Source organism: Dreissena polymorpha, chromosome 9 (genome assembly GCF_020536995.1).
Source record: "Dreissena polymorpha isolate Duluth1 chromosome 9, UMN_Dpol_1.0, whole genome shotgun sequence".
Classification (NCBI taxonomy): Eukaryota; Metazoa; Mollusca; class Bivalvia; order Myida; family Dreissenidae; genus Dreissena; species Dreissena polymorpha.
The window spans coordinates 55,898,094-55,919,283 of NC_068363.1; the positions used below are offsets into that span (position 1 = coordinate 55,898,094).

The 21,190-nt window shown below is 35.4% G+C and overlaps 1 protein-coding gene across 2 annotated transcripts; it reads left to right on the forward strand.

Moving 5' to 3' along the window:
* Positions 1-8,548: 8,548 nt before the first annotated feature.
* Positions 8,549-20,704, forward strand: LOC127844965 (uncharacterized). Of its 2 annotated transcripts, none has more exons than XM_052375557.1 (3): positions 8,549-8,777; positions 11,938-12,296; positions 16,773-20,704. In XM_052375557.1, exons 2-3 carry the CDS (start codon positions 11,985-11,987, stop codon positions 18,264-18,266), a joined length of 1,806 nt encoding a protein of 601 aa, XP_052231517.1. In that variant the 5' UTR covers positions 8,549-8,777; positions 11,938-11,984; the 3' UTR covers positions 18,267-20,704. The 2 variants fall into 2 exon arrangements, with proteins under 2 accessions (XP_052231517.1, XP_052231518.1); XM_052375558.1 differs by lacking the exon at positions 8,549-8,777 and adding an exon at positions 8,784-9,488.
* The last annotated feature ends 486 nt before the right edge of the window (positions 20,705-21,190 follow it).

The following is a 21,190-nucleotide window of genomic DNA, read 5'->3' on the forward strand; positions in this document are numbered from 1 at the left end:
CCCATTCCACATATCTGCCGCGCGTCGAGTACATTTGCTGGCTATTTCTCCCTATTGAATGTTTTTACCACGCCTTTGCAGCTAAACCAAGTTCTCACAATGTCGAAATGGGTTAGGGTAACTCGCCCTTGAGTCGATTCTGAACTTGAGTCGGACATTTTTATCTTTGTAGTTTGCAAAGATAAGTTTTGGTTAAGCATTATTTGTGACGTTATAACGAACACTTTAGCCATCATACTCCAAATTTAAAAAAAAATCGAAATAAAATGTTATCAAATATTATCTCACGATGACTCTGGATTCGTTACAGTATAAATAACTTTTGGTGACGGCCAATTCAGACTTTTAATTTATCGATCATCTTTATACCATCGGCATTTTTGTAAGATACGTTTCACATCGTTAACATCGTATACATTTTACAGTAAATATGTTTTACAACTCAATTAGCCCTTGTGGCGAACACAAGTCGCCCTTATGGCGAACATTAGTTAATCTATTGGCAAAGGCATACGCTTAAGAATTAACCACATATTAATTCCAATAAACATGACTCAATCTATAAAGAATCCCGTAGCTCACACACAACAAGAATCACATAATCTTGTATCTTTATATGTTTGTACTTTTCTTTGTCATCCCTCAGTGCTACAAATGGTTACGTTGTTGCAAAGTTCGGATGGACACTAAAAGTGTACATGTAATTCGTCCTCTTTTTATATCTTATTTTCGTCAAAATGTTGAGAAAATAATAAAATCATAACTTCAACACAGGCCTGCTACTTTGAAATTTGCATTTTTATAAATATAAATGCTTAATACAAATATGTGTCCGTGCTAAGGGCGAATGTGTCCGACTCATGGGTGAATTCATTGGGTTTTGTTAATCAACTGTTTTCCAATGAACAGAAACTGGTAATCAAATAAATATTTGTAAAATAGACTCATATGATATGATACTTATAGCCTGCACAAGCTTAGTCCCGACTTTGATCACAAAGCTTGTTATTATAGACTTATACCGTTAACCCGTCCGACTCAAGGGCGAGTTACCATAAAAATTTAACGATTCGCTTTTAAAATGTTCCCACATTCGGGGAATGGCTGAAGAAAGTGCTGCCTATAGAAGCACATTCCTATGGTTGTTGGATGTTGGTTGGTGGTGGTTGGAAGTAAACCGAAGCCAATAGTTATATATTGTGCTAGAATGAGCATACCAGGCCTCAAAACAAAATTAAAGACGTAAAGACGGCGTTTGCAACCACATTGCTCTCGAACATGACGCGGTTTTATGGCCACATAGTAGTCTAAAAGTATTGCAATCAGCAGTGAATTTGTTAAAATCTGCTTAAAAAAATATTGATCAATGGGCAAAAAAGTCAACATGTTAAATGAACATCGATAACTTTATTGCCTTTTCCATATTTCTTTCAAATGAAAAATAGAAAAAACAAATAATCCGTGCGTTTCTAAATGTTTGAATTCTACATCCACGGCTTGTGTGTGTGATATATTTGATAGGAGGATCGTCTTTGTAACCATCGAACACCACTGTTGCTTGTCTGTGAAATCCGCATAAGAATCGGCTACTGCGTTGTTTGTGTCGCCCTTTTGTCAATAATAAACGATGAAGCAAAAAGCCAGCATCAGACACGCAACAATCTGTTTCAGGAATACAGTTCATCACAGCCTCACTTGATACGTTTACAGCTTTATCTCTTATTGGCTTTACGAAGTATGTTCTTGGCTTCAAAGAGGGCAAGAGGATTGGGACTCAGTACATACGACAATATTTCTTCAACGGAGAGATTTCCAGATTTTGACACTACCAGGAAACGCTTAAACAGAAGGGCATGATCAAAAGCGGTCTTTAGCAATCTTCACAGCGGAGCTATTTCAAAGATTTTGGGATCTGTCTTTTCTCTTAGATTTATAAAACAAAGGTCGACTTTCCCATGATATCTCTTATGACCTTGTTTCAAACCTCAGTAAATGCATGAAGATTCATAACTTATCCAGCTACTATCCAGTTGACAATGTTTTCTCAGAGTAGGATCAGCTGTGTAGGGTGAGCAGGTTGTAATTTGTGTCTGAATTTTCTCGAGATCAGAAGCATCTCGTTTGATACGCACCTCAGGTGAGTCTTTGTGTTGTTGACTTTTCGTATTGTCAGGCCTGTGAAATTCTGCATCGCACTGTTGTACTCGGATGTTACAGGTGGAGATAGGGTCCGAAGGTTTTTCATTTCTTTGGCGTACCCACTGCCATGAGTAAGACAACATATGTTCTTAAGAGACCTCATCACTGATTGCTCAATTGCAAGATCACTGCTTAGCCCAGTCCAGCACTGATTGCTCTTACGAACAACGTGAAAACCATTATAGAACTTTCAATAACTTCTGGGTGCGTTTCATATAGGCTGCTCATTGGCTGAAGAAAGTTATAAGCATATCGAATGTAATTGAAGTAATCAGCTGCAGCAGAGACGGAAAGACAATTGCATACTGCCTGCAAATGCATCATCTAACAACCAGTAAGACCCGCCTTGATCAACATCGTTGCCATGTATAAGCTGCTAATTCAGCCATAGTTGGCTGGTCTTTGTGGCTTGGGCAAGGTTATATTTCTTCTTCTCTGTATCCGTATCGCGTTTGATCAAAATCTTAGAACATGAAGTATCTGCGTCGTCCCGCCCCTAAGAATGGAAGAGTACAATTTCTCTGCCTGATCCAGCAGTATCTCAATCTCTGGATCTTCTTGAAATAAGCTGGCTGTGTACGCACTTGTCAACGCGAAAATGACCCCGCAAAGCCCTATGGACAGCTTTCCCTGTCATAAATTGCACAATGGAAGTTTCCCCGTAGACAGTCTCAAGTATGTTTGTATGACCGGTTCCTTCAATGAGGGATCTTATGGCCCCCAGCGTATTTATGATTGTATGAAACACCCCAACAGCATAACAATAATTTTCAGGCAACTGCTATTTGGCACATCAATGATGATTTCGGCAGCCTTCCAATACAAGGGTCGATACAATGTTACAATGTTAGGAAGGTTGTTCTTCATATCAAGTTTGCAAACATAGTCTAATCTTGAAATAAAACACAACTTATCCCCAGAGTTCAAATGATCATAAACAAGAATTTGACTGACGACTGCTCAGGGTGCTAGCTTTCCTGGTGGAAAATATGCATAGTTCCCTGCAAAGTCGGTGTTGCCTGCATGAAGATGAAGGAGACTTCTCACAAAATATCGAACCTTTTGTCATAATCCAGAAATCGCGTCAGATCCTCAAATACTACCTCATTACAAGCATGCCTAGCCAAACCGTACTCCAAGATAGGAATTTTGTCTTATTTCTAGTGTTCAGCTCTGTGGCCTGTTTTAGCGGATTAAGAACTTTCGTCCATGATGCGTAGGTAACGGATGTATTGACATCCATCCCATGAAAGTACATTTGCCGTCAATGAAGATAATATTGTGATCAACACTATCAGTGGCAAAGAGAAAAGACATCTTTAACAAATATTTTTCACTGTCCAGGACATCAGGTGTCACAAAATCCGCTGCATTCAACAAAACCATTTGAACGTTGTAAATGATTGATTTGAACAGCAAGACCTTCTTGTTGTATAAGAGTGACAGCTTGTGAACGAACTGCTTCAATAACAGCATGACGAACTGCCGCAACCTTGCGTCTTTTGTCCTTTCCATAGAATAAACCATATGACATCTAAACAGGAATCACATGCCTCTAAAACAAATTGGTCAGTACGTACAAACCAAAATACCCTTTGTCCAATTTAACCTTACAACTACAAAGTGTGCAGTCTTTATGACTTTCAAAACAACCTCCACTTGATTGCCTTGTGGTTCCTTTTTGTACAGAACTACAACTTTTCTTTGCAGCATAACTTGTCATATTTTTAACATTTGTGTACTGCTGACGACATTTGTATGTACTTTAGTGTCAGCCTCAATTACAAGATACTATTCATTTATGACCTTCACTCCCTTCCACACCTTCCCGCCCTCCCTTCCCTTCATTCCCTTCGCACGTAACCAGTTATTCTTGGGAATCTCAATTGCCCCCATGCATATTTGACACAAATCTTGTCTGGATGTTTTTTGCACTTTTTATTTGATCATTTATGAGAAAAAGAGACAATAGTAACTGGTTTAATGCTCTGATAAGAAATGCTGCAATTTACACAGAAAGGGCCTAATAAAACGTCGTTGTTGACGAAACCCTAAAAACCAAACAAGTATGAGGCAGTGTTAAGCACACGCAGGTCTGATATATTTCTATAATGGTGGTCTGTTTTTATAGTTTGTTGCTTATGTTGCTTGAGCTTCAATAACGGAATACAATGTGATAATAGGGACAAATATTTAAATCAAAACATGAAAAAACTATTTACTATAAGATTGCGAAAAGAGAATAACACGTTTTAGGCAATAGTTATGCACTTGCGATCATTGTATTAGCGGTCATTTTCGGACTTACATATTTTTTTATTATCTTAATGTGTTCTTTGCCCTCCCCCCCCCCCCCCTCAACACACACACGTATGTATAAACATATATGTACTTCATTCTACGTATGGGCAATCATTCTTGATAATCTGGTGAGAGGCAAAGTTGTATGTTCTCTCCCTTACATTAACAGACTATCAAATGGCTGTTTGTACATATTATTATTTCAAATATCTATTAGCTAATCATTATACTGGTGTTCAGTGGCTTGCGTTTTAACATATCAAGCTCGGAGGACAAGATAACCGTTTTGATAAAAGTCTTGCCTGTGAGTCCACTGCCTCGGTTCGGCAAGATTAGCGAACGACGACTCTTTCGTTAAAACTGATGTCATTTTAGAATGCATTGAGTTATTTTCGGTGGATAGAGCTTTTAAACTTTTTTAAATAATTGATATAAATGATTCTTCGAACTCTGCATGTATGACATTATATCTCACTATGGGATAGGGTTAACTCTCTGCCTGAAGATAAATACATGCAATTGCCTCAGTAGTCGGTCTTGGTTACTCGCGTGTGTTCATGGAACAACATGCGCAATGTATTCTGCAGCTTTGCAATTGCGGTTTCGGCGTATTCCGAGCTTTACCGTTCAGCGAAAAAGAAATTACATGTATGTGCAACTTCATGTATAGGCGCTCAAAACTGTTAACGTCCAGTATACGATAACGTTCTTGGCAAACAAAAACAAACAATGCAAACAAGTTTGCTGTCTACAATATAAGTCAATGCACAAAACGCGCATCGCTAAACTTTAAACGTAAAAACGCATCGGAACAAAGACCATGTGAACGACTAGCTGACCGCATACAAACATGGAATAAATGTGAGCCACATCATGCGATAATGCTTCTTAAGTCATATGCAACCAGTGCAGCTCGAAACCAGCCCGCGCGTGTTCTCATAAGCGTAAAGAGAAGCTGCTGACCAGACTTCTGGAATGCACAGGCTGGTCTTGAGCTACGCTGGTCTTAAATAAATCATAATCGCAATGCTCGACTCATATGACAGCATACACATATTAACTACTAAATCATACAATTTCAAGTTAAACTAGAAGTGGCGCGGCAGAGGCCGACGCGTATTCCCACGCCACATAGATGTTATAAGGCAATTTTGGCCTATGTTAGTGGGGCCCCGGGGTGGGTAATGTGGACATGGATGGTGGAGAAATAACTTGTTGTCATTAGAGATATTTAGTATTCATTTGAAGTCAATTGGTGAATAAATGAAGAAGTTTTGTTTGGGTAGGAAAAAAATTATGCCCAAAAAAAGTTGCGTACGAAAAAAATGAGGGTAAGAATTAACATTTGGGAACGAAAAACAAAATGGGTACGAAAAAATATGCGCGTACGAAAAATATTGTGGGTACAAAAAAAGTGTTAAAAAAATTAATTTGGGATCGAAATAGAATTTGAGTACGAAAAAAAGTTGAGGTACGAAAAAAAAATGGTACGTAAATATTTGGGTACGAAAAAAAATGTGTGTATGAAAAAAATATTGGGAACGACAAAAATTTGGGCCCGAAAAATTTGGGTACGAAAAATAATTTAGGTACGAAAAACAATTTGGCAAGAAAAAAATTTGGGTACGAAAAAAATTGGGTACCAAAAAAAATTGTGTACGAAAAATAATTTGGGTACGAAACCAATTGGGTATGAAAAAAATTTGGGTACGAAAAATTTGTTGGGTCCGACAAAAATTTGGGTATGAAAAAAAAATTGGTACGAAAAAATTTGGGGGAAAAATGGGTACGAAAAAAAATTGGGTACGAAAACAAAATTGGGAACGAACAAAGTTGGGTGCGAAAAAAAAATTCGAAAAAAATGGGTACGAATAAACTTGGGAACAAAAAAAATTTGGTGCGAAAAAAATGGGTTGGAAAAAATTTGGGCATGAAAAAATTTGGGTACTAAAAAAAATTGGGTACGGAATAAAATCTGGGTAGGAAAAAAATGTGGGTACGAAAAAAATTGGGTACGAAAAAAAATTGGGTACGAAAAATAAATTTGGGTACATAAAAAAATTTGGGTACGAAAAAAATTGGGTATGAAAGAAAATTGGGTACAAAAAATAATTTGCGTAAGAAAAATTTTGGGTACGAAAAAAAAATTGTGTAGGAAAAAAAATTGGGTACGAAACAATTTGGGTACGAAAACAAATTAGGGGGTACGGGGAAGTATTACCCGTGGACCTCTCGATAAATTTGAAAGAGGGCGGGAACCAAGCTGCCTTTACCTTTATCAATTGCCCTGGGATGGGTTATGTGGACATGGATTGTCGAGATAGACCGTGTTGTCATAAGAGATGTTCAGTATTAATTTGAAGTCGATTGGTGAATAAATGAAGAAGTAATGTTAAAACAAAATAATGGGTGGGCGTGGTCGGCCACTATCTCCTCCTACACCATTAGCACTAGAACCTTGACACTTACACACATGGTAGCTATGAGCATATGTGCGACGGTACACCATTTGAAATTTTGATCTGACCACTGGGTCAAAAGTAATTATCATGTGCGTCGCATGTTGTTAGTAAAACGCGTTTTTTTATCCATTTCGTAGAGGATATTTGTTGGATTTGGTGGATAAAAATATTTTTCTATGATCACGAGTGAATTAAAATCGATATTCCACCGATTCCAACAATTTTTCTTTTTATTTTATGCTTTTTTTCACAGTTTATATACATTGTTAAAGAGTTAAACTAACAAATTTCGCTGGGATAATGACGTCATTTTGTAAAAAAAATGACGTCATTTTACAGTAAACAGTGAAAATTATCGATAATTTTCACTGATAATTTTCACTGTTTGAAACAGTGAAATTATCAGTTTTAATTCACGGATATTTCTCTATAAACCACCGGAAAGCATAAAATAAACCCATTTATTTACCCATAACTTTTGACCCAGGGGTCAGATCAAAATTCCGTCGCCGTCACCGTCGCACATATGCTCATAGCTACCATGTGTGTAAGTTTCAAGGTTCTAGTGCTAATAGTGTAGGAGGACATAGTGGCCGAACGGACGGACAGAAAGATGAAGATCTATACAATATCCCCACGCTTTTAAAAGCGTGGGGATAATTAAACAGCGCAACAAGAAAACCTGAATTCGTGTGAATTAATACTTTATGTCTCAGTGGTTCGATATTAACCCAATCAACATATGTGTAAATTTTCAGGCACTATTTTAAAATGCCTATGTGGATATGGATGTTATATCATTAAAGTGTTAAAGTTTAAAGTAGTTTACATTTATTCTGTTTTTGTTTTGACACGTATGTGTAGTAGAACACTTAAAGCTTGCCTGTATAGTACCGGTATATATTTTCAGCTTAGAAAATGTTGAGTACGGTAATTGCAGACCTTTGTTTTGGCGAAGCCATTTTATGATCAGCCATTTTCCTGCAATACAGCTATAATTAAGACACGTGGTTTCGAACAAACTTTACTTCTATGGAATTTTTTTTCCTATAAATCTCTGAAGCTCCAATTCATTACATTACACTGCCAGGGTAGAATTTGATTAGTGTCATGTTGTGTAGTATGAATTTTCATGTATTGTATTAACACTCAAACAAGCGAGTGACCCGTTCCCTAAAACACTTGTATGTGTTTGCAAGCATTTCTGTTCTTATAATGCTTGTTTTATTAACATTATTCACATGATCTTATTCATGATATTTATTTACCTTAAATAAATACAGCGGGTGCCGGCGGCTAAAATCTGATAGAAGAAATATTTTATTTCGCGGTAATAGCACTCACTTGAGCGATCATATTTGGTGCTCAGACGATAGTCACTTATGCAAGCGCGATTACTTTCGCGATTACTTTCATGTAAAAATGTTGTTTATATGTGTTTCCTTAAATACTTGTGTAAGTATACATATTGTTGGACAATTTTGCATTTCTTGTCATGTAGACTTGATAGGCTCGATTTTGTATGGTAAATCTCATCGCATTTTCGCAAGCCAACGTTGGTTGAGTGTAACCAGCACTGGGTTAGTAACGGGGAATCCCCTAAAATTTTCTGACCTGTGTTCTAAAATAATGTTTGAATGATCTAGATTATCATTTGTTTAGATAGAACAGTTCTACGTATTTTAGTTGAGCGTGTGTTGCGTTTTATGAAAATTTAATGAACATTTAAACATGAATTGTATCGCTATAGGCTACAGTACTAGGATGAACTTAATTTCGGACAGACAAGATCAAGATGCTCGTTTAAACGTTCGGGTAAAAATAAAATAGTTACGAGCATTTTATAAGTTGTGATCTTAATTTTGATCTTACACAAGGATGGCCAAATGAAAAATAATGACTTTATACATAATCAAATTAAATCGAGGACAAAGGGATTATTATGATGAAAGTTATGAGACGTGGATTTCGGATACATAAAACTTGAGAAAAAATCGTTGAAAATATTTTATTTAAATGTTTATAATTACACATGTTATAATTGTTAATAAGAGCTTATGTTAAGTTTTATTTAGATGGTTGAGGTTGATGGGCGTGTTGTACAAAGTTCTGAATTTATTTCGTTCCATTTTGTGAACTTGAAAGAGTCTGCTGGGCACTGATTCATTCAGGAATTTGAATAAATAGTTCTAGAAAAGGAGGGCAATATAACTTCAATGTGTGGAAATGGATGTTAATTTAAAACAAAAAAATTAGGTCATAGCATTCATTGATATGTGCTTTTAATATTTTTATTATACCATACAGAGTAAAATTAGTGTATGATATAATTTTACATGACTAACATGTCATATGGAAATAGTGTTTGTATTAATAATAACTTAGGTCAGAATTCTGTAATCAGAGTATTAAATGATACAGAATTATCTGAGTCATAAAATGGATATAACAGTGATACATATCCACTGGTATGATTGTGACTGAATTGTATGGAGTCATTTTCAGTGATTTATCTAAATGTGTGAGGTAATGGCTATTTGTTCTTTGTTCACCAGGTTTAGTTATTCTGATTATTCTCTTTGAACCAAACCTAAAAATATTTGTGGTCATGTGTAATGTCTGACTGTACAAGTGAACAAGTGTAGAAAGATTAAGCCTGCTGAGTGTAGTTTGTGGTCTTTCTGTGTCCGAAGAAGAATACAAATAAAGACAATTTTGTTTAATGTTATTAAGGTTCTTTGATTACAATACAATTCAATATGACATGGGATTTAACAGCTCTAACTACACAATTATATTCTTCTTTGAGGACAATTGTAATTATGACATAAGCAATATTTCTATCTATCTATACTGTCTAACTCTCCTTGCGGGTATTATTGACAGGTGTATATATTAAAATGGTTCAATGTCTGTTTCTAATCCTTAACTCTGAAAATGGGTTGGATGAATTTTCAAGTTTGGTCATGATTTGTAACAGTATAATATGCATATTGCGTATTCATAAGTTCGAATCTGTAGATAACTGTTGAAAGGGTTTCATTTTTGATATCATAAATTGTAAATTGAAAAGTATCAGATAATACAATTGTAAGGGTGCTTTAATTTATTTGATTTTTTTTTACAAATGGTTTCACCAACTTAGGTATCACACATTATTTTAAATGCTTGTCTAGTTAACACAAAAAGCACATGGTAAAGCATATGATACACTTATCCAGATAGAACACAATTATCAAGTGGAAAGGTAAATAGTATGTAACCAAGTACTTTTACTTCAGTTGTCTACATAAAAAAATATTAGTATGGTTTCGGTCAACAATTATGTATTACTTTTAATTTGTGCAATATTGTCCAACAATTTTAGCCTCATATAAAATGTGGTATTAAATTTGTTATGCATCTGAAATGAATTATTGAAGTTGAACTATAGAGTATTAATGGACAACAATTTCAAAATGTGAAATGTATTTATTACAGCGGGAAATGTTGGTCAAATTTTTCACCATTCCCAATCTCTAAAATTATATATTTTTCCCATATGACTCCTTAAAATTCCTATTTGGAGTATTACAAAAAAAATCTTTTAAGTTGCAACATTTCATTCATCTCCCTATCCAGTGTCGGGCGCGTGGCCAATTCACAGATTTTTTTTTGTGATGAAAAATGTTGTTTTATGACATATTGATAGTGTTTCAGTGAATTGGCCATGCGCCCAACACCTTTGATCCAGCTCAATGAATTGAAATAAAAACAAAACAAATATATTTCCCAATTCTAGTTGCAATGACACATTTCTTTTCAATCTAAAGAGCCCTGCAGGCTTCATTCCAAAAATGGTGGAAACACATTGTATGAGGGTTTATTTATGATCAGGTTCATTAAACTATTACCACAGTCATATGAATGGAGAAATGTATGATTGTCATCATTGAGTTGTTACTCAACTTACTGTTTATTTCTTGAGTGCTGTTTTCATTCCTTAAAGTTTACAGATTTTTGCACAATAATCAGTTATGGTAAAATTTAAAAATATTGTTAGACAAACACATATAAAACAACTGTAACATATTCTGTTTCATGCTCATATTGCCTATAGAAGTTTTCACAATAACATTAGTTTTGTATTTAATTTATGGATTTGATTGCATCTTAGTTACCAGTAACCATTTTCTAAAAATAAGAAGTGACATTATTTTTAAAAGTTGTCATGTTCTCGAAAATCTGTCCTCGTATGCATAGCCAGTCTCATGTATTTGATGAAAACAAATGAACACATACAAAATGCCTCCAATTCCTGTGGTTACCATAAAAGAACAATGGTACTACCAATGATTACTATACTTTGCAATCTAATACAGTTAACTTATTACTTTGTTTGTAATAGTATGTAACAACAAACTGCTTTGTTTAAAAACAGTCCACACTTGCCATGTACAACATGTAATAATAACGATATCATATGCAACATATTGGCATAATGTTGGTTCAATAAGGTATTACGTTTGGTATATTGATGATGATTGGGGGAAATACCCTTTATTTCCCTATATTGTATGTTTACATGACATACAGGAAGAATTTGTCGGTTTTGCTTATTTAGTAGTTATTATACGAACAAAAAGAAACTGAAGTGTTTGAAATAAAATTTAAACTTATGTAATGCCTGAGTGTAAATGCAAAAACTAAAACAATTGTTATGGTGACACGGACTGGTTTGCAGAAAGATCTCGATTAATGCAATGTTGCATTTTGTTTAGGGTTATAAAGACTGATTCATAATTTCCAATTTTATTAGAAAGTAAGCTTCCTGGTTAGAATCCTTTTCAGATATACATGTACCTTACTTTATGGTATTTTTGCTGCCTGATTGATAAGTATAAATGAACATGCAAAATGCTTATTGTTGTTGGTGCTAATACTGCTGCTTATTAATTAAAAAAAAAGTACTGAAACTTTTGATTCCTTTTTGCAGGATATGGATTTGGACTAATTTTGTCACCTATTGCTAGCAAGGAAAGAATGAGTGATGTTAAAAGCCAAGCAGTTGAAGTGTACAAGAAACATCTACTTAGTAAAGAAAGCCATGAATGGGATACTGACCAGAACACAGAGGAGAGACTAGTCCAGGTCAAAGCTTTTGTGCTGGCATTTCTGTGTACCTGCGCCCCTGAAAATAAGTTTCAGTATATCGAAATTCAGGATATCATATTAAAGAGTGCATCAATGCCCAATTTTGTGGCGACAAAGTGTGGTGAAGCGTTTCGTCATGTGGAGGGTTATATTATTCTTCTGTGTCTTATGCCATGGAAACAGGAGTTTTGTAAATTAAAGGTAATGTACAGTTGCAGGGTTTTTGCTTTTTAAGCTCCCCCAACATTTATTTTGGGGGGGAGCATATAGTCGCCGCTTCGTCTGTCCGTGTGTGTGTCTGTCTGTCTGTCCGTCCGTGCACAAACTTGTCCGGGCAATTTTCAGCAACTAATGACCGGAATTCAATGAAACTTTATGGGAAGCTTCACTACCAAGAGGAGACGTGCATATTATCAGCGGGTATTGGTCGGATGATTTTTCACAGAGTTATGGCCCTTTGAAATTTTCTATAAACAAATTCTTGTCCCCCCAACTACTGTGCCCTTAAGACGTTTCCTTTTATCTGAGTATATAGTGCAATATTGTGACAAAAAAAACAACTTTGGGGAGCATCACCCGTCTCCGACGGTTTCTTGTTTAGCAAGGGCTTAATAAAGGCTCCTTTTTGCAATTTCCCCAAAGTTCTCATTGGAAAAATTACATAATTTTCTGTATTAGTATTGTTTAACTTATTCACTAAAATGGGAGGTATTATCATGTTATTCTATGTTACCATACCACATCTAGTGTTTACATTTTGGCTGTTGCAATGAGAAACACTGATTTGTTATGTGTTAACTGTCTTTAATTTGGTAAATAGTTTGCGAAATATTCGTCCATTTGGAGTATTTATGTTACTTTAATAAGTGTGTTATGATGATCATTATGATATATATATTTTAATTTAATTATATCAAAAAAGTATATTACTATAATTCATATAATTTAGTTCTATTATATTAATTCGAATTATTGTAAATAGTGTTATGAAATTAGTTTTCCTAAATCCGTTGACTTTCCATTTAAAAAATCCTAATCCCAAAATGGCCAAGAAAAGTCCTACACAATTCCATTGTACGTTAATTTAATACTTTAAAGCAGATTGATGATATTTATCAAGCTGTGAACTTATTATATAGAATTCATTTTCAATGCAGATGCAAATATAAATATCAAATAAATGTTGACTGGGATATATATCAAAGCATTAATTTAAGCACTTTACTACAGATTGATCACAAGCAACATGTATATTTTTCATGTGCCCTAGACTAGTGTTTGGCAATCAAACAAATCAGCTGATCTTAGCCAATGTCTGGGAAAACCTTGTGTTCTGCATATATGTAAAGTTTTGTCCACAATAGACCTATTATGCATTAAATCCAGTGTCAGCTCACATGTATTCATTTTTTTATCTACATGTACGTTATAAAATCTGTATACCGATACATAGAATTTTACTATTTAAGGTATTGTTTACATCTTGGCATGTTTACAACATTTTTTGGCATAGATCGAGTATTTAAGCACCAAATTATGCAATATACACAATGTACATGTAGTTTTCCTAATGCAGGGCTTTATGAACTTTTTAGGGGAATGGTTGTTTTTCACAATTGTAATTCAAGTTTTCTGAATTTTAATTAGTTTGCAACTCATTTTTTTGCAATTTTGAAAATCATCTTTTCGCAATTTAGAACAGGCTGCAACCCATTTTGTATACCAGTGTTTTTATGCCCCCTTTTGAAGAAAAGGGGGTATATAGTTTTCGCACTGTCAGTCTGTCACACTTTTCGTGTCCGCTCTCTGATTCAAATAGTTTTCATCCGATCTTTACCAAACTTGGTCAGAAGTTGAATCTAGACAATATCTAGGTCAAGTTCGAATATGGGTCATGCCGGGTCAAAAACTAGGTCACGGAGTCACTTAGTACATTTCAATAACTTCAATCAAAGCGTTTATTGGGGGCATATGTCATCCTATGGAGACAGCTCTTGTTGTTCCTTCTTTAGATGGGTCATGTAAACGGACCTGTTTCCAATGAACCACGGACCTGTTCCCAAAATGAACTGGACCCATCCCAATTTCCGGAATTTTTATATATATTTTTTTTTTAATCCTCATTTGGGAATTTTTGAGTCCCATTTGAGAAAAATATATACTTTTTTGCATTGGGAATGGGGCCGGATACTGGCCCTGATTTTTATACGAAAAAAACACCTTAAGCACTTTCATGTACACCTGAATGCCGAAAGAGGGTTGTTTATTGTGTTGTTTTCTTTATACTGGATTGTTGATTTAATTTACAATAAAGAGAATTTAATCAGCAGGATTCATAATGTACATCTGGTATTCAGAAATTTTAAAGGGTAAAATAATGCAACTAATTACATTGTACAACACCACGTGTGTTCGGATAGCATGTTGTTGTTTGTGCAAGACTGTGAATACATGTTTATGTTGCTTTCTTGTGTCATTTAAAGCTGACAAACATTAAACAAAGTCATTAAAATACCATTCTTCAATTGGTACAATTCACAACTTGATTTTTCCCAATTGGAAGATTTCACGACTGGTTTATTTCCCAATTTGGTGATTTCACAATGCGAAAAATTCCCAATGGCATGGGTACCATACCCGTTCCCAATGCGGTGAACAAAATCACTGTATACACATTAGAAGGGAAAAAGCCCCTTCACAAACACGGGATAAAACTTTGAATTGTTTATATGCTGTAAACCATATGTCATTCATGAGTACGGTAAAATGGTTTAAAGAAAAAAGTTGTGATCATGAAAGTAAAAACAAAGTATGTAATATATACACTACATGAAACATGTTGCTAAACTTAAATGTGCTTGTCATACAGTTAACCATATAAAAAGAATGCATGCAATTAAGTTTTAATATGCAAAACATGATTAACATGAATTGAAATTAAATATAAGTAGTTAAACTACTAATTAATATTTCAAAGATAATGCTGTATTTTTATGCCCCCTTTCGAAGAAAATGGGGTATATAGTTTTCAGTTTATATAGTGGTCAGAAGTTTTATCCAGACAATATCTAGTAAGTTCAAATATGCGTCATGCCGGGTCAAAAACTAGGTCACGGGGTCACTTAGTGCATTTCAAAGATTTAGCATGGTGTCCGCTCTCTAATTGAAGTAGTTTTCATCTGATCTTTACCAAACTTGGTCAGAAGTTGTATCAAGACAATATCTAGGTCAAGTTTGAATATGGGTCATGCTGGGTCAAAAACTAGGTCATGGGGTCACTTAGTGCATTTCAAGGATTTAGCATGGTGTCCGCTCTCTAATTGAAGTAGTTTTCATCTGATCTTTACCAAACTTAGTCAGAAGTTGTATCAAGACAATATCTAGGTCAAGTTCGAATATGGGTCATGCCGGGTCAAAAACTAGGTTACAGGGTCACTTAGTGCATTTCAAGGATTTAGCATGGTGTCCACTCTCTACATGTAGTTTATGTGGCTTTCTGATTTATTTTGATATTCTAAGACATTTTTATGCCCCCAAAGTAGGGCATTATATAGTGATCTGACTGTCCGTCTGTCCGTCCGTCTGTCCGTCACACTTTGCGTTTAGATTTTGAAAAATGCTTATAACTTCTCTGTCGCTTTAGATAGCAATTTCATATTTGGCATGCATGTGTATATGGACAAGGCCTTTTCATACGCACACAATTTTGGACCCCTTTGACCTTGACCTTGAACTTAGATTCCGCGTTTAGGTTATGAAATCTGCATTTAGGTTTTGAAAAAAGCTCATAACTTCTACCAAGCATTTATAGGGGGCATAAGTCAACCTATGGTGACAGCTCTTGTTGCTTTATCTTTACACTATTTCAAATGTGCAAACATGGTTAGTTTATTATATTTTTTGTATTTATACAAAAATAGTTAACTTTAGTGTTTTTCTGTGGTCCAATTTTGTCGCATCCCAATTTATCAAAAAGTATACATTTTAACAAATGACTTCCTTTAAATACCCATTTGAAGGTTTCCAAAAATATAATATAAATAAAAGTAAATCTCAACCTTTAGTTCATCTCTGAATTTAGCTGTATCATTTGAAACTAAGTAATTAAAATAGTTCACAGGGATATCAATAGGTTTTGTAATCTACATGTAGGAGTCAAAAATCCCCATGGTTGAAATTTTAAGGGGTCAAATAAAATGTTCAAGGGTCAAAATACTGAAGTTCAGGTATCTTGTTCCTGGATAATTATTCGCTGGTTGCTCTGCTAAGGTTTCTTTGTATAACTTGCTTGCTTAAATTTAACTAAAAACAACTAAAAACATTTTTCTTAATATAAAATTCATTTAATGTTATTTTCATGGTAACATTTGCATTAAAATGATGCAAGGTTACATGTAACACTTTGGAGGAGTTAAAAGTGACTAAATTGTTAAATGCTTGCATCAAAAAGCAGGCTTCTGCTTCAATTGAAATCCCTGAGTTCAACAGTGTTAATCTCAATGTTTAAGTATCTGTTAGCAAGAAAGACAAAACAACAATAAAAATTCAAACCATCAACATCATGATTTTTCCGGATCCAAATTGCCCAGGCACCATTCCCAAAATGGGGAAAAACGATCGGGTAATGAATTTCAATGAAAATTATAGTCACACTTTAAATGCTTTTTTTGTTTTCAGAAATATGGAGGATTTTTTCGTACAAAAGTGGAATCACATCTTAAAAATGTGGAGTCCCTGTTTCGAAAGATTGGATACAGAGAGTCTTCTAGTCAGCTCCTTAAGTTAGACGTTGTGCCTCCTCCTGATATTCTCTTGTATATCGCGTTTGAATGCTTAATGGCGTCAGTGGAGTGTGAAATAATAGGTGAAATATGGAATTTAGTCGAGCATACTGGAATAAAGGTTTTTGAAGTGGTAAAATTTCGATTACAAACACAGGGGTCCGCGACATCCACTGCAGAAATAATTTGCTCAAAGTATGGAATGAAAGTTCCTCAAAATGTTAAACTAGCCGAAGGTATCGGAACTGATCAACATGTTAGTCGAGGTTCAAGCAGCAATGATTTAAGTAAAGGTATTGGTCTTTCTAAGGGAGTTAATTTGGATAATAAAACTGGTGTTAAAGGTAAATCAACTGAAGATTTTAGAAATCGGTTGCAACAACATTTGCAATTAATTGATATTCCTTATATGGATGAAGAAACAAAAGAACTTGACGCTGAGTGTGGTGATATTGACGAACATGTATTGGCAAGTATAAAACATCTGGACGACAAACACGTGACTCCAGTTGAAAAGCAGGAAGAAGTTGTTAATCCGCTTAAACCATCGCAGGAATGGTCTTTTGTGAATGAAGGTTTAATGCAAAAATATGGTGAAAAGTATTTCGAAGGTCCCAGAAAAGATTTTCTGAAGAAAACTCCTCTAGTGGAGGATGTGAGTGGTAAACCGACTTATGTTCGTATTGGAGCTTCTCATGTGTATGCCAATGAAGCAGCCGAAAGATTTGCAAAGCTACCTTACAGCACCCAAATTAATGATGTTAAAAGTCATCAAATCTTGAGTAAAGACTCAGGATTCGTTACTAACTCGACGAGAGAGCCTTTTACTGAAGCAAATCTTTCTCACAGTTCTAACATACCGAATGTCACTCATCCTCATAGTAACCCACATAATTATCAAGGCAACCGTTTTTCTGAGCCATCCCCTAGCAACAATAACCTATCATATGAAGGCCAAGTTCGAAGGCAAAAACTGCCATCGGCGTCAGAAGTTCTCCAAAGGTCAACACAGTCTGGATCACACACGATACCGTTTGCATACCCTGCAAAAAACACTGTACCTACTGGAAGCTTTACGGCTCCAGTGAATATTCGGTCTGTCAGTGACAGCTCCAACCCTTTAAATGTTAAATATCCGCCCCAGATTTTGAGTACAGGCAGCACTCGTGCTGTTGGTTGGTCCTGCAAATACTGCACTTTCAAAAATTCATTAGATTGGACCGTGTGTGAAATATGTGGGAAGAGCAGGGGCAGCCTCGAGTTGGATGGTCCGCCCTTAGTCGGGTACACGTCACGGATATGCGTGCACTGTACGCTGGAAAATGACGTCAATACCACGAACTGTCATGCCTGCGGTGCAGCATTGAGTGGGTCCCAAACAGTAGTCTAGGTGTATAACTTGAGTTTATTTATTTAAATTATGAACCTATAACTAATTAGGCTTAATATGTTTTTCATCTGTGTGACCTCCAATCCACATTTTTAGCTCACCTGATTACTCAGGTGAGCTTTTGTGACCGGTCTTTGTCCGTCGTCCGTCCATCCGTCCGTCCACATTTGTTCGTTAACACTCTACAGGCCACATTTATTGTCCGATCTTCATGAAACTTGGTCAGAAGATTTCTCCCAATGATATCTCGATCAAGTTCGAAACTGGGTCATGCTGGGTCAAAAACTAGGTCACTAGGTCAAAAAAAAGAAAAACCTTGTAAACACTGTAGAAGTCACATTTATGCACAATCTTCATATAACTTTGTCAAAATGTTTGCCTTATTGATATGTTGGTTGAGTTCAAAAGATGTTCCGGTTCGTTGAAAAACATGGCCACCAGTGGGCTGGGCAGTTTTCCTTATTTGGCTATAGAGAAATCTTGTAAACACTCTGGAAGTCAATATTTTTGCCCAATCATCATGAAAGTTGGTCAAAACATAGGTTTTACTGATATCTCGGACGCGTTTGAAAATGGTCCATATCGGTGAAAAAACATGGCCGCCAGTGGGCGGGGCATTTTTCTATATACATTTGTATGTATATAGTGAAAACAACGCTCTAGAAGTCACATTTTTGGCCCAATTTTCATGAAAGTTGGTCAAAATGTTTGCCTTAATGATATGTTGGTTGATTTCAAAAGTGGTTTCGGTCCGTTGAAAAACATGGCCGCCAGTGGGGGGGGCAGTCTTCCTTATTTTCCTATAGAGAAACCTTGTAAACACTCTAGAAGTCACAATTTTTGGCCAATCATCATGAAAGTTGGTCAAAACATTGGTTTTATTGCTATCTCAGACGAGTTTGAAAATGGTCCAGATGAGTGAAAAAACATGGCCGTCAGTGGGCGGGGTATTTTTCTCTATATATACATGCATATTGTGAAAACATGTGAACACTCTAGAAGTCACATTTTTGGCCCAATATGCATGAAATTTGGTCAGAACATTTGTTTTCTTGATACGAGAGTTGAGTTTGAAAATGGTTCCGGTCAGTTGAATAACATGGCTGCCAGGGGGGAGGGCAGTTTTCTTATATTTATATAGTAAAAAAAGCTTGTGAACTTTCTAGAAGTCACATTATTTGCTCAATCATCATGAAACTTGGTGAAAAGATTGGTTGTATATATATCTCATATGAGTTCGCAAATGGTCCGGATCGGTAATAAAACATGGCCATTAGGGAGTTGGGGCAGTTTTCCTTATGTGACTCGAGGGAAACCTTGTGATCGAACACTTTAGAAGTCACATTTTTTGCCTAATCATCGTAAAACTTAGTCAATACATTGGTTTTATTGATTTCTCGGACAAGTTGGAAAATGGCTCAAATCGGTGAAACACACTTTTTAGCTCACAGGATTGCTCAGGTGAGGTTTTATTAAGGACTGGTTTAGGACACTCTAGCATTCACATTTCTCAAGCATTCTTTATCAAAGTTGCTGAAAGATCTATATCAAGTTTGATAATGAGCAAAATCACATGATTAATGCCATAATTATTGCCCTTAGATTGTTCAAATTATCTTTATATTATACAAAATCTTTGTAAACACTCTAGAGGTCACAATTTTGTTTCAGATTTTAAGAATCTTGGTCATAAAATTTATTTTTGTAGCAAATTTTGATGTTTTGTAAGGGGGGTCAACTCAAAATATAGGTAACCAGGTCAAATCTTACAAAAACAAAAACACTCCATACGCCAGAGTTTTGGTTCAATAATGATGAAACTTGACCAGGATGTTTGTCTTGACAATATCTAGGTAAAGTTTGACATTTGGTAAAGAGTGAATGAACCGACTCCTCTCATGTGAGCGAACTAGGGCCATCTTGGCCCTCTTGTTATAGTAGTTAATGTTTGTTTTTAGCTCACCTGAGCACAACGTGCTCATGGTGAGCTTTTGTGATTGCTTTTTCTCCGTTGTCCGTTGTGCGGCGTCAACATTTGCCTTGTTAACTCTCTAGAGGCCACATTTATTGTTCAATCTTCATGAAATTTGGTCAGAAGATTGGTTTCAATGATTTCTTGGATGAGTTCGAAAATGGTTTTGGTTTGATTAAAAACATGGCCACCAGGGGCGAGGCATTTTTCCTTATATGGCTGTATATATGGCTATAGTAAAACCTTGTAAACACTCAAGAGGCCACATTTATTTTCCAATCTTCATGAAATTTGGTCAGAAGATTGGTCTCAATGATATCTTGGATGAGTTCGAAAATAATTATGGTTGCTTGAAAAAAATAGCTTCCAAGGGGTGGGGCATTTTTCTTTATATGGCTATAGTAAAATCTTGTTAACACTCTAGTTATAATTAAGGGTAGGAATGAATCCTGAATTTTATCTATTGACCCTGCAGGCTTTTTCCGCCCTATGCCACGGGTCCGAAATTCGGCCCCATTCCCAAAGCAAATCTGGTTGTTTTTTTCCCAATTGAAAAAAAAAAATTCCCAATTCCAAAAAAAAAAAAAAAAAATATTTATTTTTTATTTTATTTTACCTTAAAATATATAAGTTAACCTTATCCGGTGTAGAAAATAGAAAGTGTTGCATAATAAAATTATCTGTTGCCTTGAATTTGTTTTAAAAACTGTAAAATATATTAATGATTATTTAAGACTTTCCTTATTTTCCTCAAAATCCGGCGCTTCGCACGATTTTTTTCACCTCAAAAAAGGCCAGGCCTTTTCCCCAAATTCAGATTAAAAAACCTGCACTTATCTCACATGTTCATAATACTTTGTAAAATTTCAATAATAAGTTATCAAAATAGTCGTTATTTACCAGTTAACGGCTTCTTTGAAATATAAGAAACACTATTTACATGCGATTATTT